The 27,604-nt window shown below is 39.9% G+C and overlaps 1 protein-coding gene across 3 annotated transcripts in view; it reads right to left on the bottom strand.

The window, feature by feature from the left end:
* Positions 1-2,228: 2,228 nt before the first annotated feature.
* The window catches only part of LOC149447591 (threonine--tRNA ligase 2, cytoplasmic-like), a 65,540-nt gene continuing 40,164 nt past the window's right edge, over positions 2,229-27,604 (bottom strand). For all 3 annotated transcript variants that reach the window (XM_089652465.1, XM_089652466.1, XM_089652467.1), the window contains 12 exons: positions 26,868-26,946; positions 24,985-25,131; positions 24,144-24,242; positions 20,726-20,892; positions 19,552-19,714; positions 18,612-18,749; positions 18,443-18,520; positions 18,246-18,346; positions 14,525-14,629; positions 9,715-9,787; positions 5,004-5,118; positions 2,229-2,480 (listed from right to left, as the gene is read on the bottom strand). In XM_089652465.1, the coding sequence (XP_089508591.1) occupies positions 2,332-2,480; positions 5,004-5,118; positions 9,715-9,787; positions 14,525-14,629; positions 18,246-18,346; positions 18,443-18,520; positions 18,612-18,749; positions 19,552-19,714; positions 20,726-20,892; positions 24,144-24,242; positions 24,985-25,131; positions 26,868-26,946 (1,414 nt within the window). In that variant the 3' untranslated portion in view covers positions 2,229-2,331. The remainder of the gene's footprint in view (positions 2,481-5,003; positions 5,119-9,714; positions 9,788-14,524; positions 14,630-18,245; positions 18,347-18,442; positions 18,521-18,611; positions 18,750-19,551; positions 19,715-20,725; positions 20,893-24,143; positions 24,243-24,984; positions 25,132-26,867; positions 26,947-27,604) is intronic.

The following is a 27,604-nucleotide window of genomic DNA, read 5'->3' as shown; positions in this document are numbered from 1 at the left end:
CTGCATTTCCTCATGGTGGCAGAGATCAGTCTGCTGACTAATATTTCTCCACTGCTTGTCCATAAAAATACAACCCTAACACAGCGCTCAATCCTCAAAATGTACTGCAGAGAACAAAAACAGACATGACATCTTTCGCAGTATCTCAAGAGATGGATTAGAACACCAGTTAGTTTTCTATTGCTGTCTGTGCCCCCACCCTTTCTCCATAGAGAAGATTCACCATCCCTATATGTCCTGTTTACCTATTATCATTGACAGTGAAAGTAAAAGAATATCTTAAATTTTGGGTTGTCCCCAGAAAAGTAATAGAGGGGAAATTTTCCAATGGGTTGACAAGTTCTGGTGGCCTGGGGATTCCCAAGGAATTCCATTAGTTTGCAGGGATTTCCTCTCACTGCCTGTTTAGTCTATGGGACCGGAAGTGAAGGTGAATCTCCCCAATGGGACACAGGTGGGAAAAAAAAAAAAATTGATTGGGGTTATGCCCCCCTATCCAAAATGGAAAAATGTTTTGCTTATAGTTCTACTTTAATCCTAGTCAGTACTGAAAAAAGTAATTATCCTGCTCCAAAGTAATAAATTACCCAAATCCAAAGAACTCTGAAGACACACAGTACCAGTTCTGTTGTCCTCTCCACCGCTGACTTTTCCTCAAGGATTGGAAAAAGCAGCAGACATGGCTTTGCATACAGTAGATATTCAAGCCACAGGGAGCAGTCCTGGCTACTGGCACCAATCATAGGCAGCGCCTGAAGCTTATTTTCACTATCTATATTGTTTCCAGGGCTAATAATTAAATTATTACCTTTGGTGGCCAGGGTTATCCAAATTTTATGAGAGTATTGCATGACACTTAATAAGATGGCAAGAGGATCTAAACACAAATCATTGGACCACACAGGAGGGCACCCACCAGAAATATATGATACATATCATCTGACACCTCACTGAGCAAGGACACACAGCTCCAGCATAGCTAGATGCCATTTTGGGGAAGACAAATGCCACTGATTAATCAGCAGCCATCTTTGGGTCTGACCATCAGTCATCTAAAAGGTTACCTGATATTTGGAGGAAAATTATAATATATCTTCTATTGATTTTGCTTGATTAGATTAATAAGCCAGTTGCCACCTTTCTTGTTGTAACCTAATCGCTCTCCCCACGATAACATAACTACTCAAATTAATAATTTTCTTTATTTGTTTTTTTTTCTTTTTTTTTTCTGCTCTTGGGCCATATTGGCACACAGTTTTACGTAGTTTGACGCTTATTCCTTCAGCAGGGGAATAACAGTTGAATTCGTAAAACGCAGACTGTTGTCTGACAATTTGTTATCATTGGATATTTTGTCTACAGAGAGAAATGGATTTATTTGGATTGGATTTATTTACTATATATCTATTCTGTTAGACAATTTTAGAATTTTTTGCGCAAATATCTATGCATATCACAATCTATTATTTATGTTGTTTGTAAGTAATTTATGCAAATAAATGAGTTTATTTAATAATCTCAGTCCATACTCACACTGATCTCGTTTGTGTTCTTAAATAATTTTTGCTTGGCTAAAAATTAACTCAGAATAATCAATTAAGTCAGTCAATTTATTTTTTATAAATAATTTTTGTATTGGAGACACTGTGATTCAATCGATTTAGCTGACTAAGTTCATCATTCAGGAATTCCTTGGCATAACAGGGGTAAGTGTCTTCAAAAAAGTTTAAAGAAAATACACCTGTACTTTAATGCCCCTCATCACAGGGCATTTTGGTGTGCCCAGTAGAGACAGGTGCAGCATCCAGCCCTTCTTCAAGCAGCCGGTCTAGTCTATGGTACGCTGCAGCTAGATGCTGTACTGAGTGGTGCATTGCGGACCCCCATCCTTGAATGCACAGAACTCTAAATGCTGGTATCACTGGGTACAACATTGGACCCTATCCAGCCTCAACCTGCCATAGACTTTGACAGGCTATACACTGCACCTGTCCCTCCCGGGTGCACTAAAACGACAGGTGGAATGCACTGCTCCTAGACAACCCCGTCTGCAAGAGCCCAAAAGGCTGTGCCCATATAAACTGGATATTTCAGTTTTAGGACAGTAAATAAGTTGATGCTCATATCAGTTTCATATCTTTCAGCTACCATTATGATCTGATTTCCAAGAGACAGAAGTTTTGGCTGAGTTTATATAAAGTTGTATTTAAACTTTCATAAGACCAATATAAATGATCAAAGTTATTTTTATTGGCAATATATATTTTACAGAGATATTAGCAGCAGTATTTTATTCCTGAAAGGTAGTGGTATTTCCCTATCATCCGGCCTTCAGAACTCCTCTTCTGCATTTTTACTTTGTGACTTCTTTAACTTTGTGAGTTTTTCTATAGCTAGAGCTATAGATACCTCTCCATGCACCTTGTTATCTCTTGTCCGCACATTGACTGCCTTGTTTGACCTCTCTTTCTCGCCAACCACTGAAATAACAAGAATTTTGTTAGTTAATGGAGCCAAGCATTTAGAAGTATATACCTAAATCACATAGTTTAGAGCAAATAAAAAACACACACGCACTCACAATGTAACACAGTATAAACACCTAAGCTATGCCTACAAGAAGAAAAAAAAAAAAAAGGAATGGAATTGACCGTTGACCGAGCAACATGTCGGGCGGAACCTAGCCAGTGACATGATCAGGTCAGCTATACTTTGATACTTTTTGCTTGTGCTGCTTTGTACTCCTCATCCTGTAAGTGTTTGCCTGTGCTTTGCTGAAATAAACCTGTGTGGCAGTTTTACACTATGTTGGCTGCTTTGACTTCCTTTGAGGATTTATTATGGTTCTTTGATCAATTAACCCCCAAGTGTTTGGTTGATTGGAACTGCAGTGCCCAAAACTGAACTGCATATTCCAGATGAGGCGTTACTAATGATTTGTACCGGGGTAATATGATATCTCTCTCTCTCTGGAGTCTATACCCCTTTTAATACAAGAGAGGATTTTGCTCGCTTTAGAAACTGCAGCTTGGCATTGCATGCCATTATTAAGCTTGTGATCTACCTTCTCCATCATTGATTCCCCCAGTTGTACTCCCCCTAGTATGTATGATGCGTGCATATTCTTAGCCCCAAGTGCATAAACTTACATTTATCAACATTAAATCTCATTTGCCCCATAGTTGCCCAATTAAACAGTGCATTGAGGTCGGCTTGTAAATTGGAGACATCCTGTAAGGATGTTATTCCACTGCACAGCTTGCTGTCATCTGCAAAGACTAAAATTGTATTTATAATCACAGACCCTATATGTTTTATAAATATTAAAAAGTAAGGGTCCCAACACTGAACCTTGGTGTACACCACTGACAACCCTAGACAATTCAGAGTATGAATCATTAACCACTACTCTCTGAATACAATCTTTTAACCAGTTTTCTATCCATTTACATATGGATTTTTCAAAGCCTGTAGACTTTACCTTACACATTAGCCGTGTGTGGGGAACTGTGTCAAACACTTTTGCAAAATCCAAGTATACCAGGAACCTTCTGGAAGTCGGTGAGGAAGGGGTAGAGGCCTAATCTGCATATTCATGGGGGGTCCAACCAATCCCAGGTTTGGAGGCCCAGGTAGAGTGGTGGACTGGCCTATAAATAATCGAGAGTCATGCTGACAAAGTCGTCGGGTGACCGATGGAGTATTGAGGAGACTGCCTGTGCCTAGGAGGGATCCCCATGGGTTTGGGGGGGCTGGCCTCTAGGCTGGGCTCAGGAGGATACATTCAGTGGAGGGGTGCGGATGGGATCAAGGACGGGAACAGAAGGGAGCAAGGAGGACAGTATGAGTACAGCAGCACACTTTGGGATCTACAAATGGAAAGATTGCCAAATATAGCAAGCTAAGGAAAGCACTGGGCTCAATCACTTATTCTTGTGTTAGGAGATCTTCTGAGAAACCAGGAGGGCTGGTAGTGCTTGCAGGATGTGGAGCTGGAAGCAGCTCTATAAGGAGAGAGAAAACGTCTCTGCATATAGCTACAAGAAGTAAAACAGATTTTTTGAGGAGCTGTAAAGGGCAGCTGCTGCGAATTTGTAACAACTGACAGCTTTCAGGACAACAGTCCAGGATGTGCCTTTGTACAGAAGAGAGGTGTCCCCTTACCATTGTTTCAAGCCATACTGGGCATCCCATAATCCCTATTCCCCATCCAAGTTGATTTTCCCTAATAAAATAACAAAACCAAGCCATGGACTGGTCATTGTCTTTGGATGCAAGCTGGTGTGAGAAATACCTGTGTTAGGGATAACCACAACACAGCGGCCCTTTATTTCAATTGCTTCACATTTTTGTATATTTTTTATTTAATGTTCATTTATAATCAGTGTATTGTGGTCACTATTCACAGGTATTTATTTATATGACAAGGAAGCGCACCTGCGTATATATAGGTATTGCTTTACAGTTGTGTATTTCAATTGTCAGTGTGCAACATCCAGGGATTCACACAAAAATACCTTTATGGTTAATACATAGGCATTGCAAGATGTGCCAACTGTGAGATCTACCAAATAATTATGGTTACCCAAAGAACTGAATGGTAGGAATAAAAGGAAAATGTGTAAGAAGTGAGAAATATAAATGGGGCCATTTACTAAAACAGGAGAGTGCAAAATCTGGTGCAGGTCTGATGTACAAACCTGTATGCAAATGGTGTTCTGATCCGTGCATGAAATCTGCATGGATGTATGCTCTGGGGATGCGTATGGGGATCTGTACAGGGCTGTGCAGCTGGCCGCCTGTCAATGATTTGAACAGGCTGCCAGCATGGGTCTACACAAACACCTGTGCATCCCGCGGGGTAAAGGCGGCCCCTGTCCACAGGCATATGGATTGGTACACCTGCCTGAATGAGCCCATATAAGTGATACACTGCTTTTTCATTACATGCTTTGTTTAGATTTACATAAAAACATGCTAATCATTTATTCATTCACACTTACCCAAAATAAAATTATACTGAGCCAGCTGAGCATTTCGTATCTTCTTATTCAATGTACAGCTGTGATCCAAATCCACATCAGACATAAAACCAGCATCAAAAAAATCTTTGCACACCTGAGTGACAATCAAAAGAATACAGTTAGTAGAAAACAAAGTGTTTTTTGGTCCAACTATTCCCTCAGTAACCAATGCATGTTTTTGTACCCAGACTCAGAATTACTTGTCACAATAAGGTTGAGTTTAAGGCTCATTCACACTGGCTTAGGCTCCTTGCATTACTACTTTTTCCTATAAATGGATCAGTGAGCATGTCATTGTTAAAGAAGAGCTCTCACTAAAAGGATAACTCCACTTTTGTGGAAAAATTGCGACTCAAGTCATATTGTAATTGAATGTTATTAAAAATTACCTTTTCTTTTCAAATCTGTAGCACTGTAATTTTCTGGAAAATGCAATATGGCTGCCTGGAGGCATCCTGTACACAGATGGTGTACAAAATGCCCCCCCCCCCCCCCCAGAAATGTAATTCCTGCTTGTGTGATTGGCATACTGATTTTCTTGCATCCCTTGCAACAAAAATGTGATTTTTGGTGAGATAATCCCTATGGGAAATCACCACCAGTTTGCTCCTTAGAGCACCTCAGGTGCAGCAGCTGATTGATAAATTATGAAACTACTCCCATTCAGATTCACTCAGCCCATGGACACATGCAAACCAACAGCTATTTCTTCAGAATAACAAAAGTTAGGAATCTGCAACAATTTCTGTTAAACTCCTTGCAATGTACATAGTTCACCAAGAGGGGAATGTTTTTTTCCCCCCCAACAAAAGTGGAATTACTCTTACATTTTTTTCAGTGTTCTATCCTCAGGGGAAAAAGTACATGTAACACTTTGTCCCATAAGTGCTTGATTAATGGTGCTCTTCTTGGCTACATACTAGACATACCACACACTAGCCTACATTCACCTACATATCTACTGCCACCACTCGTCTTCTGCAAGTGCTTGGAGTCACACGAATGGCAGCTTCTTGCTAGCTATGATGTCGGATGGCCATGGGGTAAGGTGGCACCAAGCATAACCTTTTAGCTAGGCTTACGAAGCATGTAGGGACACAGCACAAAGTACTACATTTGTAAACCAAATAGTGAAGCGCTCCTTATTTCAAATGTAATATGTACCAAAGTGCAAAAATCCACAGAATAAAATATGTTATTGCATAAAGCATGTCAGAAAATATGACAAAAAATACAAAGAAAATCCACACTGCATGTTTGCAAACATTAAACAGTAAAATTCTCCACCAAAATATATTAGTTATTTGTTAGGTATTTTATTCTGTGGATATTTGCATATTAAATTTGAAATAAGAAGCACTTCACTGTTATTTGGTTTATATAAATTTTTAGTGTTGGTAATAAGCACTAATTGGTGGCAGCAGCTCCGGGAGGTTCACCTGTTTGAAGAAATGATAATTATTAATTTGGGAAGTAATGGAGATTTTTTTTTGGTTTTAAGTATTACATTTACTTTGTCCCCAGTGAAAAAGAGCTTCACTGACTGTAAAAGGAAAACGTATCCCGTTGGTGCCTTTTTCGCGTGGTGCATGGCATATGTTGTCTATTGCCTCTCATGTCCCTGTAGTCACCTATACATGAGCCGGACGATACGTATTGTCCGGACACATTGAACACAGGAGACTTATTGAAAAAAGCAAAACAGATTGTAACTTCCCTCAGCACTTCAAATTCACCTACGACTGCTCCACCAAGGACCTACGTGTGTGGCAATGGCGTCCCTAGGGGGGTGCGGGCTGCACTGGATGACACCATCACAGGGGATGCAGGAGAAGGATGCCAGCAGAGCTTCTGGGCTCTGTGAAGGTCCTGGCCAGTGTTTGGGGTGATTCCAGAATCCCGGCACAGTGACTTCTGCCCCCGGAGTAACAGTAAAATGAGTATCCCGGACCTGTGAAGATATGTATCCCCTGAAGCAACTGCGCATGTGCCGGTTTCAGGCCGAAGAAGCCGATCTCAGCACAGAGCTGCCACAGTTAACCCCTTACAGGCTGCAAACCGCTGAAGCTGATCCCGTGGATCACTATGGGTTGCAAGATCAGTTAACCCCGCATAGGTTCAACCTATATGGGGTTAACTGATCTTGCAACCCATAGTAATCCGCGGGATCAGCTTCAGCGGTTTGCAGCCTGTAAGGAGTTAACTGTGGCAGCTCTGTGCTAAAGTTGGAGATCGGCTTCTTCAGCTTGAAACCGGCACATGCGCAGTTGTTTCAGGGGATACATATTTTCATGGGTTGGGATACTCATTTTACCGGTACATGGGCACCACTCCTTCCTGGAGGGGTGACACCACATGTTACTGCACCAGGTGACACCAACCCTAGGGACGCCTCTGGTGTGTGGATTGTGAAGCAGATGCTCCCATGTGACTCTGAAGCAGAGAAGTTCGGTACACTTTGCAGCAGAGAAACAGTCTCCAGGGGGTGCTCATTGAAGAACTTGAGGTGTGGATCATCATCTAGTTTATCCTCATTTTTTCCTTATTCGACATTCAGGCTTACCTGTCCTGTTTTAGGAGTTTGCAATAACTTATTACCTATTGTGCGTCTGCTCATCTGAGCTTTCACTTACACTACGTCTACACCATGTGTACTTTCTCATAGGTGCGTGTACACGCTCAGGTAGCTACCGAGCAGTATTGCATGTGTGTATGTGCACAAATATATTATGTAAAAAACACACACACTTAAAAGTTTGCATACCCTGGCAGAAATCATGAAATTTTGGCATAGACATTGAAAATATGACTGACCATGCCAAAAAACTGCCTTATTTAGGGATAGTGATCATATGAAAAATTATGTACAGAAACAATTGTGGAAAAGACTCAGAGGGTATTTACCCACAAGGCATCAACCCAAAAAATGAATAATTAAAAACAGAAAAACTGGGTGATTTAGGATGGCTCATTGGTGATAAAATCAACCAAAATTGTTAAAATCTTCATTTATTCAAAACAACATAAAAAACTATCAGAGTAAAAATACAAAATTCATTGGACACCATACAGCAGGGAAACATTCTTTACACATATTTGTGTCCAATTGTCACATATTACATGGTCATATTATGCAGTGAACGGCTGCTTTTTCAGATCTCTGTATTAGTATATGACATATTTCTTGTAAAGCCTTATTGTAACTCAAAAATTCTGAAAACAAGGAAGAGCAATATAATAAACATATAGGCAAGTATATATACACCATGTATCATATAAAATATCCAAAAATATCCTAACCATCAGGAGGAAAAGTCAAAGAGGTTTTTTTCTGAATTTTAGAGTCCGGAAGAAGCAGCCTGTGACCGTGAAATGCATTGGCTATGTAATATGACCGTGTAATATGTGACAATTGGACACAAATATGTGCACAACATACCTGATGTATGTTGTGCAATGAATTTAGTCTTTTTACTCTTTGATAGGTTTTTATGTTGTTTTGAATAAATTAAGATTTAAACAATTTTGTCTGTCTTCATTACCAATGAGCCATCCTAGATCATCCAGTTTCCTTTTTTAGTGGTTATATGAAGCCATTTATTATCGCATAGGTGTTTGGCTCCATTTTAAAATTATAACAACAAAAATCACCCAAATGGCCCTGATCAAAAGTTTACATACCCTGGAATGTTTGGCCCGGGTAAAGACACACAAAGTGACACACACAGGTTAAAATGGCAGTTAAAGGTTAATTTCCCCCATCTGTGGCTTTTTAAATTGCACTGAGCAGGCTAGATACGGAGTCATGGGAGCAGAAATGAACTGTTTAAAGACCTGCGTAACAAGGTAAGGGAACTTTAAAAAGATGGAAATTGATATAAAAAGATATACAAAGCCTTGAATATGCCAGGCAGTACTGTTCAATCACTTATTAAGAAGTGGAAAATTTGGGAATCTCTTGATGCCAAGCCAAGGTCAGGTAGACCAAAAAAGATTGCAGCCACAACTGCCAGAAGAATTGTTCAAGATACAAAGAAATACTCATTAGGTAACCTCAGGAGAAATGCAGGCTGCTCTGGAAAAAGATGGTGTGGCTATTTCAAGGAGCACAATGTGACAATACTTGAACAAAAATTAGCTGCATGGTCAAGTTGCCAAAAAGAAGCTTACTGCACCAATGCCACAAAAAAAGCCCCCTGATTCATGTCAAGGTGTTGCCAGGCATATTGTAACCGGGAGTTTGTGTGGCATAGGCACAGTTTTTTTCAGTGTTTGTTCCCCTATACAAGAATAAATTGAAAACAGGGCACTGGGGTTAATGCCAAAAAATATCACCTTTATAGAAAAACAGAGAACGAGTGTTATCTCTTAAAATTTTGAACATGCAGTACATAAACACTTTTTTTACATGTGTTATCGTCTAGTCTATTTTCAGCCATGTGACTGACGTTTTCAAATCTCATTGAACGAAGCTTAAAATAAAAATCGTTATCCTGCTGCATTAGATTAGTGAATTTAAGTCCTTTGTGTGTATTTTTTCTGAAATGGTCTTTTGATATAACACAAAAAAAGTATGTCAAGTTCAACATGTAGACTGGAATAACAAGATGTGCTAATTGCCATCTCTTCTGATAACCAATTTTAGGTTGTATGTCATTGTGTGAGTATATATTACTCAAAATTAAATTACCTGCTGTGCATAGTCCTCACAACTTGGTCCCACAGGGACTACCATGACTTGCCGAGGGGAAAGCCAAAAAGGCCTAATAAAAAAGTACAGAGAAATACAACTTAGCAAAAGGGATCATATGATCTGTACTCCAGAAAACTAACAATTGTTTTGTTTACAGAATAACAAATTCTATTTAGCAAATGCAGCTAATATTTAGCCTTTGTGTATGAAACTGCTAGCTCTCCTGACCAGGACTTTCAACAGTCCAGGTTGCTACACAAAGAAACACATAAGGTAGTGGAGTTGATTTACTAAAACTGGAAAGTGTAAAATCTGGTACAGATGTGTAAGGTAGCCAATCAGCTTCTAACTTGTTCAATTAAGCTTAGGCAATCAAACCTGGAAGTTGATTGGTTTCTATGCAGAAATGCACCCAATTTTGCTTTCTTCAGTTTTATAAAATCCCACCAAAGCGTTCTATGATATACCAATGGTGACAGTGATGCTAAACAGCTCCTGTATGGCAGCCCTTACCTGCTATAGTAGAGTGCGATTCCACAGTACAAAATAAATGTTCATGCTAGAAACCTAATATAGTGAAGTCCCATTTATTGCCATCAAGTCACGTCTCTTCCCCCCCCCCCCCCAAAAAAAAAAAAAAAAAAACTACACCAACACTACATGTATTAAGGAGGAGAAACAGTTCTTACATATGCCCACAAGAGATTTTATTCCTTCATATATGGAAGACACACTTCTACATATCTTACATCTTAAATCTAAACTCCAGCCCAAACTTTTCTTTTTTTTTTTTTACTTTGGACAAAGTGGGGAAGGCATGGAAGCCCTGCCCGGGTTTTAATGTGTATTTTAAACTTTGATATTAAATATATGTGTGTGTATTAACAGATTCTTGTAAAGCTCACCTTATATTTTAAAGCCCCACTCTGGACTAAATGCTAAGTATGACACCCTCCCTTCCTTCCCTCCCACCAACCCCTAACTCATCATGGCAGCCTTTCTACTATGCTTACTTGGTGAAGCGAGATATACTCCCCTAAGTCCCCTGTCAAGGTCCCTTGCTGTCACTGTTTCCAGGGAACCACTGATTCACTGCTTCAAATCTGCCCAAGATCACCGGTCTCCTTGACATGACATCAGTTTTCTTTAAGGGCCTCAGCTGGACATCTAATAGATAGTGTCCATGTCACTACCATTGGGGCACTCAACAAGAAGAAAACAGAAGAAGAGAGAAGGATCGGGCTGGCAATGTCACGGGACTGTGGGTGCCAGTAAGTAAAATTTGCATTTAGCTTTTTTTTTTTAATATTATACCATCAAAAAGTTAGAGGGGGTGAGGCAGGGAGGATACCAATATCCTGGAGAGATACTTTAATTTTCATTTACTTGCCATAAAATGCCTGGTGATCATGCCAGTTTCCAGTTTTCTTTTTCAATCTGACAGCACCAAGGACAGGAGCAAATTCTGTTCTGACATATTCAGTTTGTACCACTGGGCCTTTGTGATGCTATGTGTGCCTGTACTGCCATAGTCAACTTTGCTGCCACTGCCCTATCCAACCCTGCTCTATTTGACAGAAGGTCCAAGCAGGAGACTCGCCATCAAAATGCCAGCTGCTAAGAATTGAGAGAAAAAGGGATTGAAGGGAGACCTTGTAGTTCTGCTAAACAAAATTATTTGCAGCATTCTAGTGTGCATTTTTGGAGTGTATTTACAAATACACTGCTCAAAAAAATGAAAGGAACACTTTGAAAACACATCAGATCTCAAAGGGGAAAAATGTCATGCTGGATATCTATACTGATATGGACTGGGTAATATGTTAAGAACTTAAAGATGCCCCATCGTTTGACGCAAATGAAAATTATCAACCTACAGAGGACTGAATTCAAAGACACCCTAAAAATCAAAGTGCAAAAAAAAATGATGCAGCAGGCTAGTCCATTTTGCTGATGTTTCATTGCAGCGATTCAAAATGGTACTCAAAAGTTTGTATGATCCCCATGTGCTTGTATGCATGCCTGACAATGTCGGGGCATGCTCCTAATGAGACAATGGACGGTGTCCTGGGGTATTTCCTCCTAGATCTGGACCAGAGCATCACTGAGCTCCTGGACAGTCTGAGGTGCAACCTGGCAGCATCAGATGGACAGAAACATGATTTGTGTTCTATTGGATTTAGGTCATGCGAGCGTGGGGGTCATTCGATGGTATCGATTCCTTCATCCTCCAGGAACTGCCTGCATACTCTCGCCACATGAGCCCGAGCATTGTCGTGTACCAGGAGGAACCCAGGATCCACTGCACCAGCGTAGGGTCTGACAATGGGTCCAAGGATTTAATTCCGATACCTAATGGCAGTCAGGGTGCCATTGTCTACCCTGTAGAGGTCTATGTGACCCTCCATGAATATGCCTCCCCAGACCATCACTGACCCACCACCAAAACGGTCATGCTGAACCATGTTGCAAGCAGCATAACGTTCTCCACGGCTTCTCCAGATCTTTTCACATCTGTCACATGTGCTCAGGGTGAACCTGCTCTCATCTGTGAAAAGCACAGGGTGCCAGTGGCAGACCTGCCAACTCTGGTGTTCAATGGCAAATGCAATCGAGCTCTATGGTGCCAGGCAGTGAATACAGGGCCCACTAGAGGATGTCGAGCCCTCAGGCCACGCTCATGAAGTCTGTTTCTGATTGTTTGGTCAGAGACATTCACACCAGTGGCCTGCTAGAGGTCATTTTGTAGGGCTGTGGCAGTGCTCATCCTGTTCCTCCTTGCACAAAGAAGCAGTTACCAGTCCTGCTGATGGACTAAGTACCTTCTATGGCCCTGTCCAGCTCTCCTAGAGTAACTGCCCGTCTCCTAGAATCTCCTCCATGCTCGAGACTGTGCTGGGAAACACAGCAAACCTTCTGGGAATGGCACGTATTGACGTGCCATCCTGGAGAAGTTGGACTGCCTGTGCAACCTCTGTAGGGTCCAGGTATTGCCTCATGCTACCAGTAGTGGCACTGGCCCTAGCCAAATGTAAAACTAGTGAAAAACAGTCAGAAAAGAGTAGGGAAAAAAATGTCAGTGGCCTCCACCTGTAAAACCATTCCTGTTTTGGGGATCACCTCATTGTTGCCCATCTAGTTCACCTGTTGCTAATTTCACTAACGCAATAGTGGCTAAAACTGATCAACAACCCCCTCTGCTACTTCACTGACCAGATCAATATCCCAGGAGTTTAATTGACTTGATGCTATACTCTGATTAAAAAGGGTTCCTTTAATTTTTTGAGCAGTGTACTTTAATGCAATCTGTGTCCCCAATGGGGAGATTTGTCCTTACTTTCTGTTGGGACACAACAATTTTAGTAAAATAGTAAAAAGGTCAAAATTATTGGAGAAGGGTTTTTTTTGCTGTTTGTGACTCTCCTTGTTTCTTGACCTGCAGTAATAGGGACAAGAAGCAGGTTTAAATATCCCTAATAAGGTCATAGACAGTAATAAATAAATTTTTTTTTATAAAATCTTAAATTTTTCCAAGTCAGTCTAAAAAAAGCTTTTGCTGAAGTTGGGCTTTTAGAATTTCATGTGATGTCCTTTGTCAGCAACTGGACCTGAAGTCATACCACCTTAAGTCATCAGGCTGGCAACTGGCTTGAACAGAAGGCCTTTCTAGTCATTGTGATCTAGAGGCAGACATATATAGATGTGTTGATGGGGTCAGCCACAGCCAGCTGGTAGAACATTTATAAAACACAAAATCCATTGTATACAACAGGTAAAGAAATTTCATTATGGATTTGTGCCATTTGTTACATTTAGGTCTAAATTTACACAGGTGCGGAGGTACATACAGTGTTATGCGGCCATTTTATTTATGTGGCTGGAGCCACCAGGAACTGTGTGCAGGCCGCCTATGTAACCCTGAAGGTAAGTCGCTCACCTACCCCTGCACACCTGTTAAATTAGGAAAAGCGTCTGTGTCCGAATGGCTACTGCATCCTCATAGAGTTATTGAATTGCCTGGATGCTAAAAACATCTCCTGGATTTTAAATTCTTTTTTTTTTTTTTTTCTTCGTTTTAGCTCCTGGATGCTAAAATTTTGTTTCTGGTACAACTCATTGCAACTTTACTTACAAATTGAATAAAAACAAAAAATGCACAGTAAAGAAAAGACAACATGTGACTGTAAACAAAGCCTAAGGTTTCATGCTCATGTCCACATATGACTGTAAACAAAGTCCAAGGATTCATGCACATGGTCGCAAAGGATTGTACAACATAGAATTTGAATGCATTTTCTTTGCCAGGACTGACAGGTGCAATATACAGCCATCGCCAGTCAGCCTGTAAAAATCATTGGAAGGCACGGTCTGTATGCATACAAGAATCTGAATGACTACATGTGTACAGAGCCATATGCATGTCACCGCTTGGCTTTGTGTGTGTATGTTTACAGCCGCCACTTACAGCCTTATTGTACACTATGAGGTTGGTTTACTTACTGGAGAGTGCAAAATGTGGCGCAGCTGTGCATATAAACCTTCAGCTTCCAGTTTTTCCAGGTTTTTTTGTCAAACCTTAATTGAACAAGCTAAAGTTACAAGCTGATTGGCTACCATGCACAGCTGCACCAGATTTTGCACACTTTAATTTTAGTAAATCAACCCAGTCAAGGTCATTTGTGACTGTGTCCATGAAACATAAAAAGTAGATGTGTGCACACCAATGCACTCAGGTACAAACATTTTCTGTATAAGCATTCTGAATTCTAACAACGTAAACATTTCCTAGAATAGAAAGCAAAAATACCATTTTCCTCCATAGTTTTCACATAGAATTGCAATCATCCTCTCCACAGATCCCAGGATAGCACGATGAATGATAACTGGCCTTTTCTTATCATCTCCATCATTGCTGCATGAGAAAGGGTATATGAAATGTGTATATATAGTGACAAGCAACCGAACTAGCAATAGAAAAAGGCAGATCAAGATATCTTCCCTATGGTTTAGTTTAAAGTGTATCCAAATCCAAAAACGTAATATACTGCAGCTTACCAGTCCTTAAAAATAACAGACATCCTATCTACGTTCAGCAAGTCCAAAAAATACTGATTTTGTTAGAATGTGCTGATCAATTTGTGTGAGACTCATGTAATGGGGATGAACAAAGGCAGACATGTTTGAAGACCTGCCTGGTGGCAACTATGGAGGGACCCATGGTTGCCATCCAGGCTGGATTTCAAACATTCACATGGAAAACTAGTATACCACATGGGTAAACCTTAAAAATGCAATTTATTGTTTAATCTTAAAGTGAAAATTGGAAATGTAAATTTAATGTTAAAGTGCATTTTTGTAAAGTGCAAACAAAAAGTGGAAAAAGTGGCGGAAAGTGCAAGAGAAAGAAAAAAAAAAAAAAAAAAAAAAAAAAAAGACATCCATGGACATTTCAGGCCCACAGATCCCCTTCCCAAGGTGACAGGCTGTCAGTCACCTTGAGAAAGGGGTCCACTGGGGTCCTGAAACATTGTGGATATGTCTTTTTGCACTCTTTGGAACTTTCACATTTTTTGTTTGCACTTTAAAACAGAGCCTTAAACTGCATTTTTGAGGTTCACCTGTGTGGTGTTCTGGCTTTCCATGTGAATGAGCTATAATACAGTATCAATGTTGGCCATGCACCCCCTAAGGAGCAAAAAGGGTATGGTACTGAGTGGGATTGGGCTGATTTGGACTTTGGACATGGCTGCTGTTGATTATATCTATTGCATGGAAGATGGGACAATTTTTAGTGTACACAGGAAAGATCACATAGTTTTTGCTTCCAGTACATTTCACAAGTGACAAGGATACTGCATTATTGACAATACTAATAGGTCTGAAAATGTTTTTAGCCCAGAAAATGAAAACTAATGCTGCCATCACATATAAAGAACTGGTAGGCTGCAATATGTTAAGGTTTCATTCTTGGGTTTAGTTATCCTTTAAGAGAGACATAAGCTGGAAATGGAACCTGGCAGGAAAGATCGTTTTTTTCCTCTTGTACCAAATTGTATTAATATATAAAACAAGCATGCAGCGCTCCTATATGATATAAAGCAAACAAAATACCAAACACATGTATGTTACTTCGAATTTGACATATATACTTATATGTGTGCAAAATGGTGCATAACGCACATAGCTATGAATCGCCGAGCATGGCCATCTTTGTTTTGGTAAATCAAAGTCACTTCCGGCCCCGCGTTCCCCTGGTAACAGTACAGCAGCGCTGAACAGAGGCTCGGGGAGCACCCAGTGAGGAAATTATTGGATATTCTCCTGAGCTCTTTCTCCCTCTGGTGGTCGGTGAACATACTATACGCCTTGGGGTACATGGTCTGAAGAGATCCTGGTTGCTGGCTCCCTCCGGTGGTCTTCAATCATAGCTCTGCCATTTGGAAACCCTGTTGAAATGCTGCGATAGATGTTGCCATAATCAGAACACCTGGGTCCAAGTGCTCACACCTAGATGGTCTCATCATCTACATACGTTTTATATAGCGCTATCTGGTTAGTGCATACTATTCTAATTTCCTCACCATTGATGTCACGAATATTTTGATGTTTGCTACAAACAGACTGTCACCCATCTTCACGTTTCAATTTTGGAAATCTATTCATGAACTTATCCATGCTCGGCGATTCATAGCTATGTGCGTTATGCACCATTTTGCACACATATAAGTATATATGTCAAATTCGAAGTAACATACATGTGTTTGGTATTTTGTTTGCTTTATATCATATAGGAGCGCTGCATGCTTGTTTTATATATTGATGTTATCCCAAGAGGTTTTTTGAGGTTTTACCCTTTTATGCTAAGCTGCTCCAATATACAGATCTAGCGCTCGTTTCTCTTAGATATTTGTTTACCAAATTGTATTGTAACGGTTATGTATACCTTCATTTTGTAAAGCGCTGCGCAAACTGTTGGCGCTATATAAATCCTGTATAATAATAATTACCGTTTACAGTAGTATATATTGCAGTGTCAGATGCAACACTGCTGGGAAATGCTCTGAAGGAGATACTTATTGCTCAGAGCAAAGTTGCAGACAATGCTGATTTGGTAGGCAAGCAGTGAATATAGCCTGCGTCCTGAGGTTTGTAGCAGAGGACAGCTGACACCTGCATTGCTAATCTTATTTTGAGGGGAACAATAACCATCAGCAAAAAAAAAAAAAATGCTGCCTGGCCTGACTGATTGTTCAAGGAAAGAATTTGTCAAGGTGTCCACTGGTATCCAGCATGCTCCAAACAGGATGTGAAATTGTCACAGTAAAAAAATAAGAAAAAAAAACATTTATTCATGTAGATACATGCAAATATACCGTAACAGTATCTTCAGTTCCAATCCGCTCATGACATTTTCACATATTTATGATGATGAAAGGTTTTCATCTCAATTAAAGCTGAACTCCAGCCAAACAGCTAAATACACAAATGAAACACAGAAGAGTGCCCTCCTAACACCTAATCTAAGTAACCTATGTTAGGCTAAGTTCACACTAGTTTTTTAACCAGGTGTTTTAGGGGCGTTTTTAATGCTCCTCAAAACACCTATGAAAATGATATACATGGCAGCACACAGTGCTGTTCACACTGAAGCGTCAGCATAGCGTCATGGCAAAATTGACGCCTCATGTCCAGTCAGGAGGAGTTGAAGCCTTTCAACGCCTCCCATTCAAGTCTATATTGATGCTCCTGAAATGCCTGGCAGGCGTTTGCGAGGGGTTAATACCATTAACTTCATTATAGGTGTTTGTGGTGCGGATTGAACGCTTGAAAAACACCTATGAAATGCCTCAAACATGCGCATAGTGCATTTTAGGAGTGTTAAAAACACTCCACAAACGCCTGTCTACCACCTGTCAAATGCTATAGGGGTGTTTGGGAAGAAGTCAAGTGTGAACAAGGCCTAAGAACGATCAGTATACTTAGGCTGCTTTCACGATTATCCGTTTTTCCTCTGCTTTTGCTGCAGGTTTGGTGTGGTTAAAAAAAAAAAAAAAAAAAGCACATCCCCACTGAAATCAATGGAAGACAGCAAAAAAGCATCAAAAATGCACCCACATTTCATTTTTTGTGCAGATTTTGAGTTACATGTCCTGCACCGCAAATGTGGTAAAATGTGGCAAAACACATGCATTTTTGCTACAGATCAGTGAAAAAGTAGCCTTACTTCCAATATTTTCAGGCTGCTCTGGTCCATTCATGCGATTCCCCTCGTGTCAACCAATGTCACCTACAGGGGATAGAAGAATGCACTCTACAATGGATGGTAATGCCCAATTGGTGACATCAGGCATAGGCTTACTATGGCCAATCCACTGGTGCCATGCCCTCCTCTCCCCTGCAGCTGCTGCTGGATGACACAGGTAAGTCGGATCACATGATCACATCAGAGGGGCCTGAAAATAGATAAGTATACAGATGTTTATTACATAGGTCAGTGTCATTTACATGAACCAAGAAACAACACTTACCTTACATATGTAAGATTAAATCTGATTGGGAGCTGAAAATCTAGTTGTATGGTTGCACACTGATGGTACCTGCCTATGGCATCTCTTATTTTAATGTCAACCTGTAAACAGAAAATACAAGTATAGAAGGTATGGTTTGGAAAGTTGTCATTACAAAAACCCTGAATGCATCCGTAACAACAAGACCAAATAATTACCTTGGGACCATAGAAAGCCCCATCCCCCGGATTCAGCTTCCAAGGCTGTCCAAATTCATTCAGACTGTTCTCCAATTGCTGGAAATACAAAGCAAGGATTTGACTTCAGTGAAAAAGACAGCTGATAAGGCAGCAATAATAGTAAAGAAAAAAAAGCAATGATAAAGACCTTTTCAGCTTGATTCCACATTTCTATTTCTCCGAGGTAGTTTTCAGGCCTGGTGGAAAGGTGAAGTTGGAAGGTAAAGCCAAATACGGCATATACAGACTGTAAGAACTGCAAACACCCTTTTATTTCCTCTTCTATCTACAAAGAGAGTATACAGAATGATCAGTGTCAACATTGAGCATATAAAAGTCAATGTATAATCCAATACGTCATAATTGTCTACATCAGACTAAGTATTTACAGGCCAGTTCACAATACATGTGTTTCAGTTGCTTTTTTTCTGCATCCAAAATGCACAGAAAGTAGTTATATGGTTGTCAATGTCATAGTTCACATCAGTGCCTGCCGTTCAAATGTGTTCCTGCTGCAGGAAAAAAAAAAAATTAAAAAATAGAATATTTTTAGAATATATAGCAATCAGACCACTTCGGGATTTATGGCACTTATGGCACCTTAACGTCTATGAAGAGTTTTTTCACTTGTGTGCAAAGTGGACTGATTTATCACATACTGAGTGTGCTACACTTGCACTAGTGACTGTTAACTCTACTTTGTTGTTCATTGATGTGGATTTATGTGCACAGTGTGATTCACCGTCTCCTTTTATTGTATTCTAAGTGTCACCTATAAGGTTATGACATATTCCCCATGGTTATAAGGAGCGTTTCATTTGATATATGCATATTTATTTGATTACTGTTGTCTCTATTTACTAGCTGTAGTCTACTAGCTCTAAGAGTATTAGCGCTACACCATTTTTATTCATTTGTTCATGTAATTTCTTTGGTACAGTAGTGGGTGTTAGCAGCTTTTACTGTATGCTTTATATCCATCTAAACGCAGGAGTTTTCTATACAATGTTCTCCTATTCCCGTCATGGAATTCTATTTCCTGGAAGTATGCTATGAAATAAAATATAGACAGAGGAACTGATTTTTACCTGTTCCATTGTACAGAATATATGTGCATCATCTTGCTGGAATCGACGAACTCTGGTCAGCCCAGTTAACGTCCCAGATAACTCATTACGATGCAGAACACCAAAATCTGCAAACCGCAAAGGCAACTCTCTCCATGAGCGAGGACGATGGCCAAACATAAGACTGCAAAAAAAAAAAAAAAAAAAAGGTTATAGTATATGTGAATCCTCGCCTTGTAACACAACCAGTTCAGTTTAAAATAGAAATGAAAGGCAAAACACTTGTGTATACCCATATAGAAGAAAAATATATTTGAAATATATTTTAAAAATATTCTTCCCAAATATATTGACATATATTTGAAATACTACAAATTTTGGCCATATTAAAAAAAAAAAAAAAAGAAAATTTTATATATATATATAAAAAATATATTTTGTAATATATAAAAAAAACACATATATATATATATATATATATATATATATATACACACATACACACACACACACACACACACACACGAGAATAAAGAGAATATCGCCAAAATTAGTAGTATTTCAAATATATCTCAAAAATATATTTTTCTTCCATGTGGGTAGATATATAAAAAAAACACAACAACAGAAACACCCTTTTTTTTTAATAATCGATCACATACCCTCTGTTTTCAGCTGCAGAAGCTTAGAGCCCTGGGGAGGAAGGAGGGGGGGTTCAGGCCAAGTCTGATCATTGGAGGAAAGCAGGCTGATTTCTCAGCACAGCTAGAGAACTGACCACACTGTGCTATCATGTCTAGAGTAGTCAGTTTTTGATAGGAAAGCAGAGGGACTGGCAGGAACAGCAGGGATTTCACACAAAGGAAGCATTACAAGGAGAGCAGGATACTTTTTCATACAAGTACATGATAAAGCAAGCACATATCAAGAACATGAAATGTTAGGGTTTACACATTCTTTAACAAACATATGACAACACATGCACAATATCTTTATACAGCATTATTTAGTGGTAATGAAGTTCCTCAACAGTGCCATTTTATTACCAGAAGTCTACTAGTACTTTTTATGGAGTTGAATATATAAAATATACATAACTAATTGACAAAAAAGTTTGAAGCAATATAAAAAGACAAAAGGAAGTATCTTTTGGATATAGTAAGTCTTTCAAAATAAAATTATAGCACGAGCTTACCAGTGTCCTGGACAGTTCATTGGCTTAAGTGCAAAGATTTCCTTCTCGACCTCAAAGGAGAACATGTTCTCACTGTAATGCTGCCAGTGTCCGGAGGCTTCCCACAGCTTGCTGTTGTACATGTTTGGTGTTGCCACTTCTGTAAAGTTCCTCTTTTGGTATTCTTCCTGTGATAAAGGTGTATTACTTGTGTTAAATACAACTGCATTTGTTTGCATAAATGCCTATTTTGACTAGGTGTACATCAAAGTTTTAATAACATCCATTGGGTAAATACAGAAGCAAGCTGGGGGGAAAAAGCAAGCAGTGGCCGTTTTAGTTGTGGACTTTCCAGGCTTTAGTGCCACCCCTCCATAAGTGCCACCTGAGGTAGCCGACTCAAGGTAGGAACGTCCCTAGATACAGCCATGGCCAAAAAAAATTGGCACGCCAGCATTTCTGTCAGATAATGCACCACTTTGCCCAGAAAACTGTTGCAACTACAAATGTTTAGGCATCCTCATGTTTTTTTGCTTTTGTTTGTATTGATAGGACACACAAAAGTGGAAAAACAAAAAGCCAAATCTGACACATTCCACGCAAAACCCCAAAAATGAACTGAACAAAAGTATTGGCACCCTTAATTTAATATTTGGTAGCACACCTCTTGGAAAAAAGAAGTTAAATCAATCACTTCCTGTAACCATCACTGAGTTTCTTCCACCTCTCTACAGGAATTTTGGACCTTCTTCTTTCACCAACTGATCCAGGTCTCTCAGATTGGAAGGGTTCCTCTTCCCAACTGCGGTTTTGAAGTCTCTCCACAGGTGCGCTATGGGATTGAGATCTGGACTCATTGCTGGCCAGTTCAGTACTTTCCAGCGCTTTGTCTTCAACCATTTCTGTGCTTTGGGTCATTATCCTGCTGCAAGACCCATGACCTCACATTGCACCCCAGAATTCTTTGGTAGTCTTCAGATTTCAGAATGCCATGCACATGGCCAAGACATCCAGTGCCTGAAGCAGCAAAGCAACCTTAAAACATCAGTGAACCTCTACCATGTTTAACTGTACGGACTGTATTCTTTTTTTTAAAGGACTCATTGCTTTTTATGAAAACAGTAGAATGATGGGTTTTACCAAAAAACAGTAATTTGGTTTCGTCTGTCCACAGCATATTCTCGCCAAAGGATTTTGGCTTCCTCAGGTAAGTTTTGGCAAACTGCAATCTGGCTTATGTTTCTGTGTCAGCAGTGGGGTCCTCCTGGGTCTCCTACCATAGCATCCCTTTTCATTCAGATGAAGACGTATAGCGCGAGCTGACACAGTTGTACCCTGTGCGTGAAGGTCAGCTTGAATTTGTCTGGAAATTGGCCGAGGTTCTTTAGCCACCATTCGAACAATCCTTTGTTGCAATCTTTGATCAATTTTTGTCTTTCGTTCACGTCCAGGGAGATAAGCTACAGTGCCATGGGCTGTAAACTTCCTGACAATGTTGCGCACAGTGGACACAGGAACATTAAGATCTCTGGAGATGGACTTGTAACCATGAGATTGTCTATGCTTTTCCACAGTTTTTGTTCTCAAATCCTCAGAAAAAATTTTGTTCTTTCTCTTCTCCATGCTTCACATGGCACACAGAGAAACAACAGAAAGATTGAGTCAAAAATTCATAGTGGTGAGTGATGGGATGAGGGAAGATTAGGGAATCTGTCTTCTGACCCTTACAGCGGTTTGTGTAATCTTCAATAACCACTTGAGCTCTGGAAGGGTTTACCCCCTTCATGACCAGGCCATGTTTTGCTGTTTGGCACTGGTAATTGCATGATCATGTAATGCTGTATGCAAACAGAATTTATATCCTTTTTTCATGCAAATAGAGTTTTCTTTTGGTGGTATTTGATCATCACTATTTTCTTTTATAGCATCTACAAACTTTGGTATAGATACTGGAATTGTTTTTTTTTTTTTTTAATACTAGTAATGAAGGCAATCAGCGACTTGTAGTGGAACTGCAATAGTGCGGCGGCAATCTGACATGAACTGAAATTGGGGGGGACTGACTGCCACTGACACCAATACAGTGATGAGTGCTATTATACACTGTCACTGTACTAATAACACTGGCTGGGAAGGGGGTGACATCGAAGGTGATGAAGGGGTTAAATGTATGCCTAACAATGTTTAGTGTGTGTACTGTTTTACTAAGCAATGTGTCGGATTTTACTCCCTGGATTACAGGGAGGAAAAAAAAAAAAAAAAAAAAAAAAAAAACCACAGCATATCACTGCTGCAGCTCTTAGATTGTAAACTGCAGCCTCCTAACCCTCTTGTATTGAATTGTATTGTTGCTGTATTGTCTCCAGTTATATTGTAAAGCGCTGAGCAAACTGTTGGCGCTATATAAATCCTGTATAATAATAATAATAATAAAGAGAGCTTTGTTTTGTTTACCATTACAGAGCTTTCTCTTGTCATTCTGATCAGCGGGTTCTGGCCATAAATCATTGGCCAGGACCCACTGATCGGCTTGTGCTGCAGCAAATGACAGCACAGTCTTCCGAGTCCGCACGCACATGCAAAGACCAATTGCAATCTGGGAGTTAGCATGTCCAGGGCCATGCAGCTTTAAATCTCACCCCTCCCATTCATTTTTTCAAAAAGTGAAGATTTTCCATGTTACAGGGAACATCTAGAAGTGAAACATGCACCTCTTGTTTGGAATTCCTCCTGATAAATTGGAGAGCACTTCACGACATAGTTGCAGTGTAAGATCTAAAGCACTGCTGCCTCTGCCTGCTAGTCTCAGAAGATTTGGTGATGCCACTGATGTGCTGGTCACTGTTCTCCTTGCCGGAGGTTTTAACATAAGGACACAAAGCCCTTCCTCTACCAAGATGGCCACAAAAGACAAGGTGCAGTGCATCAGTAATGGGGTAAAGATCAGTTGCAGGAAGTCTACATGCTTGAGGTGATTGTAGCCATATTAGTGCACTTGCGACAGACACAATTGAGTACTGTCCATGATATTTTTTTTTATTTGCACTAACATACAGTTTTCAGGACAAGCTTTTGGGGTATGTCCCCTTCTTCAAAGGAGTCTACATGTAATAATGCTTTAATACAAGTCCTTTGGAAGCTTTGCCAAAAAAATAGGCAAGCAGAGGACAGGAGTTCAGTTCCTCTTAAAGCAGGCCATAGATGGGCCGATAAACGAAAAATCGGTCGGCCCCCATTGCCGATGCTGCCACGTTTTTTGGGGATTTTCCCGCATGACCGATAAAAATAAATGAGGAGATCCGCCAAAAACAGCCGACTGGCTGGCCCCACTAACGGTGTGATTATCGGCCAATTTTTCGTGCAGACGAAAATTCGGCCGATAAACGACCCGTCTATGGCCTGCATAAGTGATGCAAGTACATAAATTGTCAGTACTTACCCTAATGAATTCAATTAAAGTGTTATATATGAGGGCTCCTCTAGGTAGGAAGAAACAGCTACCTGGACTTAAATCATGGAAGAAGAAGAGTTCCTGGTCCTAGAATACAAACAAAATATGAAACATACCAACATAATATTTAAAAAGAATAAAAGAAACCCAGAGTGAGGCAAACCGGGAGGATGCTAGCATTTAAAATGCTGGTTGTCTAGCTGTCATTGTGATCCAATGGCTACAAATTTTTCTCAGGTACAGAGCTGGCACAGGTTTCCTGCTTTTAGGACTCTAACCTAAATACGGATTTTCTGGTTCAGAGTAAAAAGCAGGCAAATTATAACTTTTTGCTAACAATAATTCTGAAAATACAAATTAGAAGCTAGCACTTTTGCCTGGCAGTGCTGGGGTCATCGGTTTGGATCCTAAACATGACACTACATGCCTGGAGTTTGCATGCTCTCCTTGTGTCTACGTGGTTTTCCTCCGGGTGGTCCAGTTTCCTCCCACACTCCAAAAACAAGTTGGCATGTTAACTGGCTTCATTCTAAATTGGCCTTAGTATGTGTATGTATGACCTTAGACTGTATGGGCAGGGACTGATGTGAATATAGGATACATATGTAAAGTGCTGCATAAATTGTCAGCGCTATACGAATATTAAATAACTAAAAATCTGGTTGCTCTGCATTCTTAGAACTTTGCACTTCTATTACCTTAGTTTACAATAAGCTGAAAAATAGGACTTATCTTTGCTCTCCATATTGCTTGATATTGACTAATAAAAGCTGATACATTTACAAAGAATGTAGTTTTTCCTTTTTCTAAGAGAATATATAGTACCAACCTTCCCAATCTTTCTGTGATCTCTGTTCTTGGCTTCTTCCTGGAACTGCTCCCATTGTTTCATCAGCTTGTTATCTGGGAACGATATTCCATATATTCTCTGCAGAGTTTCCATATCAGCTTTTCCTTCCCAGTATGTAGAAGAATTCTGAAACATGAATCCATCTTTTATATTATTAACAAATATTACTGCCACAGTGCCACTGTTTTCCAGACCAGTAAAGTGTCAGTAAGATGGAGAAGCTAGAGATAGGTCACTATTGGAGAAATATTCAACAAATTGTGACATGTATAGACGAGAATATGATATGGACTTTTAATAAGAGTCATTTGTAGACCAATAGCGCTTTATCTTCTTTCCAGTTTTAGTAACATTTGATCATTCATTTGCACAATATGCTATTTTTAAAGACATAGTAAACATTCCTACCTGTACCTTGTTTTTTTCACCTGCATAGATGTGCGATGATCATGTACTTTCATGGTGTCGTTTGTTGCCGTTTGCACAACCTATAAGCTTGAGGCATGCGGCATGGCATTTTACAAGTTAATGCATGACCTTGATCTGTAGTGCGATACCTGACCTTTCCTATGAAGAACTTCCATATCTCACAATCCCTAGTTCTTTCAGTCTAGCACTAGTGCAGGTGAGATCAGATACAAGCAAGCAGAGCATTCACAGACACATAGAAAGCTCACTTGTTTGAGCAAGTCTCCTCCCTCCAAGCAGCTGTCAGAGTTTGCTTCACTGAGCTCTGCAGTGTTTAAAGCTCTCCACTCCCTGTTTTCTGAACTCTCAGCAAAGCTTTGTAAATTCAGACTTTGATTTGATGTAGAGAAGACTGTAGATAAACAGGTACAACTGTAGAAGGACAGGTTTCATCTTTGTGTATCACCTGAGACCAGTCACTTCACAGGGTATATGTAAGGGTTTACAACCACTTTAAGTCCTGCTAGATCACTTCAGGCTGGCCCATTTTGCAGGTATAGCTATGTAAAACATTTTTTAAAAATGCCTATACGGTTTAAAATCCAGTAATACACTGTCTCACCCTACTCTGCACATGCTCAGTTGAGCTCTGTTTTTCAGCACTGTGCCTAAAATCTAGAGGCAGATCAGCTGACAGCCTAAAGATTTACTGCTGCTCTGGGCTTTAGCAAAATGGCAGCCTCCGGCAAGAAAAACTGGTACAATGCTGGCAATTTTAATTTTTTTTATCAAGTTGTTAACGGTAAAGTTCCACTTGAAGTTTTTTTTCCCCTTTGTGGTACATGTAAATAAAAGTACAAGAGAATAAATGTTTTCTAACTGATATGTAAAAATTTGTGTCTCATTTAAGGATTCCCGCCACCACCATTTGGCCGCCGCTGCCAAAAAAAAAAACAAAAAAAAAAAACAAAACGAAAAAAACGACTCTAATTCTTTAAATCCCATTTAAAAATTTGCCAGTCAGGAGAATTACATCATTTGACAGCCATCGTCAGAGCCAACTGAAGATTTTCCCCTACCACAGTGACAACCATAACATTTTCAATGTCTTCACACTTTAACCCAAGAGAAATAGTCATTATGTTTAACGGTGAGGGCGGGCCTTCCCAATGGGAATAAACCCAGCAACAAAAACGTGACAGAGGAAAAATATGTTTTGGCTGGAGTTTTACTTTAAATGAGAAATGTTACTTATTCTGTATTTAAATTGCATCTTTACAGTTAACACAGATCCCATCAATCCAATCAGCTCCAAATTTCCTTACAGTCCAATGTGTACAGAAGATGTGGTGAGTATAAAGTTGGTACAGTAAGTAGCAGGTAGGGCCCCCTGACCTCAATCGTTCATGATAATATCACATCCCTAGGTAGTAGGTATCCTTGCGTTCAATTACCTTGTATACTTTTAGGGCCTTAATCTTTCCTGTGTGCCTCACATGTGGCCCTCTGCACAGATCAATTAATGGACCACACCTGGATGAGATAATAGAAAATTATTTAATGGATATTAATTTGTATATGTTTCAAGATTCAACTTATCACTGCATGACATTAGCTGTATTCTACATTATATGGCCAAAACGTTTGTGGATACCTGGCCATCACATCTTTATGATTTTATTGGACATTCAAAACCATGGGCATTATGATGAAATTAGCTCTCCCCCACCATTCTTCTGAGAAGGGTGACCATTCAGCCAAAAGAGCATTTGGTACTGATCTTAGATGAGAAGACCTTGCTCACAATCAGCATTCCAATTCATCCAGGTGGTCAACAGGTTTGAGGTCAGGTTGAGGGCCACACCAGACCTTTATTTAAGGATCTACCTTTGTGTATCTGTATTCAATAATTTGGAGGGGTCTCCACATGCATTCAGCCATATAGTGTGGATAAAGCAGTGCCAGCAAGCAAGTGATATTGGGGTAGATTTACTAAAACTGGTACACACAGAATCTGGTACAGCTGTGCATAGTAACCAATCAGCTTTTGGGTTTTATTGTCAAAGCTTAACACCCTGTGCACAAGGGCCAAATATTGGCCGAAATCAGCCGGTACAGTAGATTCTGGTGGACATGCGGCCTTTGTATATAGGTCATTGGACAGAATATGATCTCTTTGCTGGCTTCTGGT

Source organism: Staurois parvus, unplaced genomic scaffold (assembly GCF_062004578.1).
Source record: "Staurois parvus isolate SC_StPar_1 unplaced genomic scaffold, SC_StPar_1.0 ptg000682l, whole genome shotgun sequence".
NCBI lineage: Eukaryota > Metazoa > Chordata > Amphibia > Anura > Ranidae > Staurois > Staurois parvus.
Note: the sequence above shows the minus strand (reverse complement) of the source record. Positions and strands in the feature narration are given on the sequence as shown.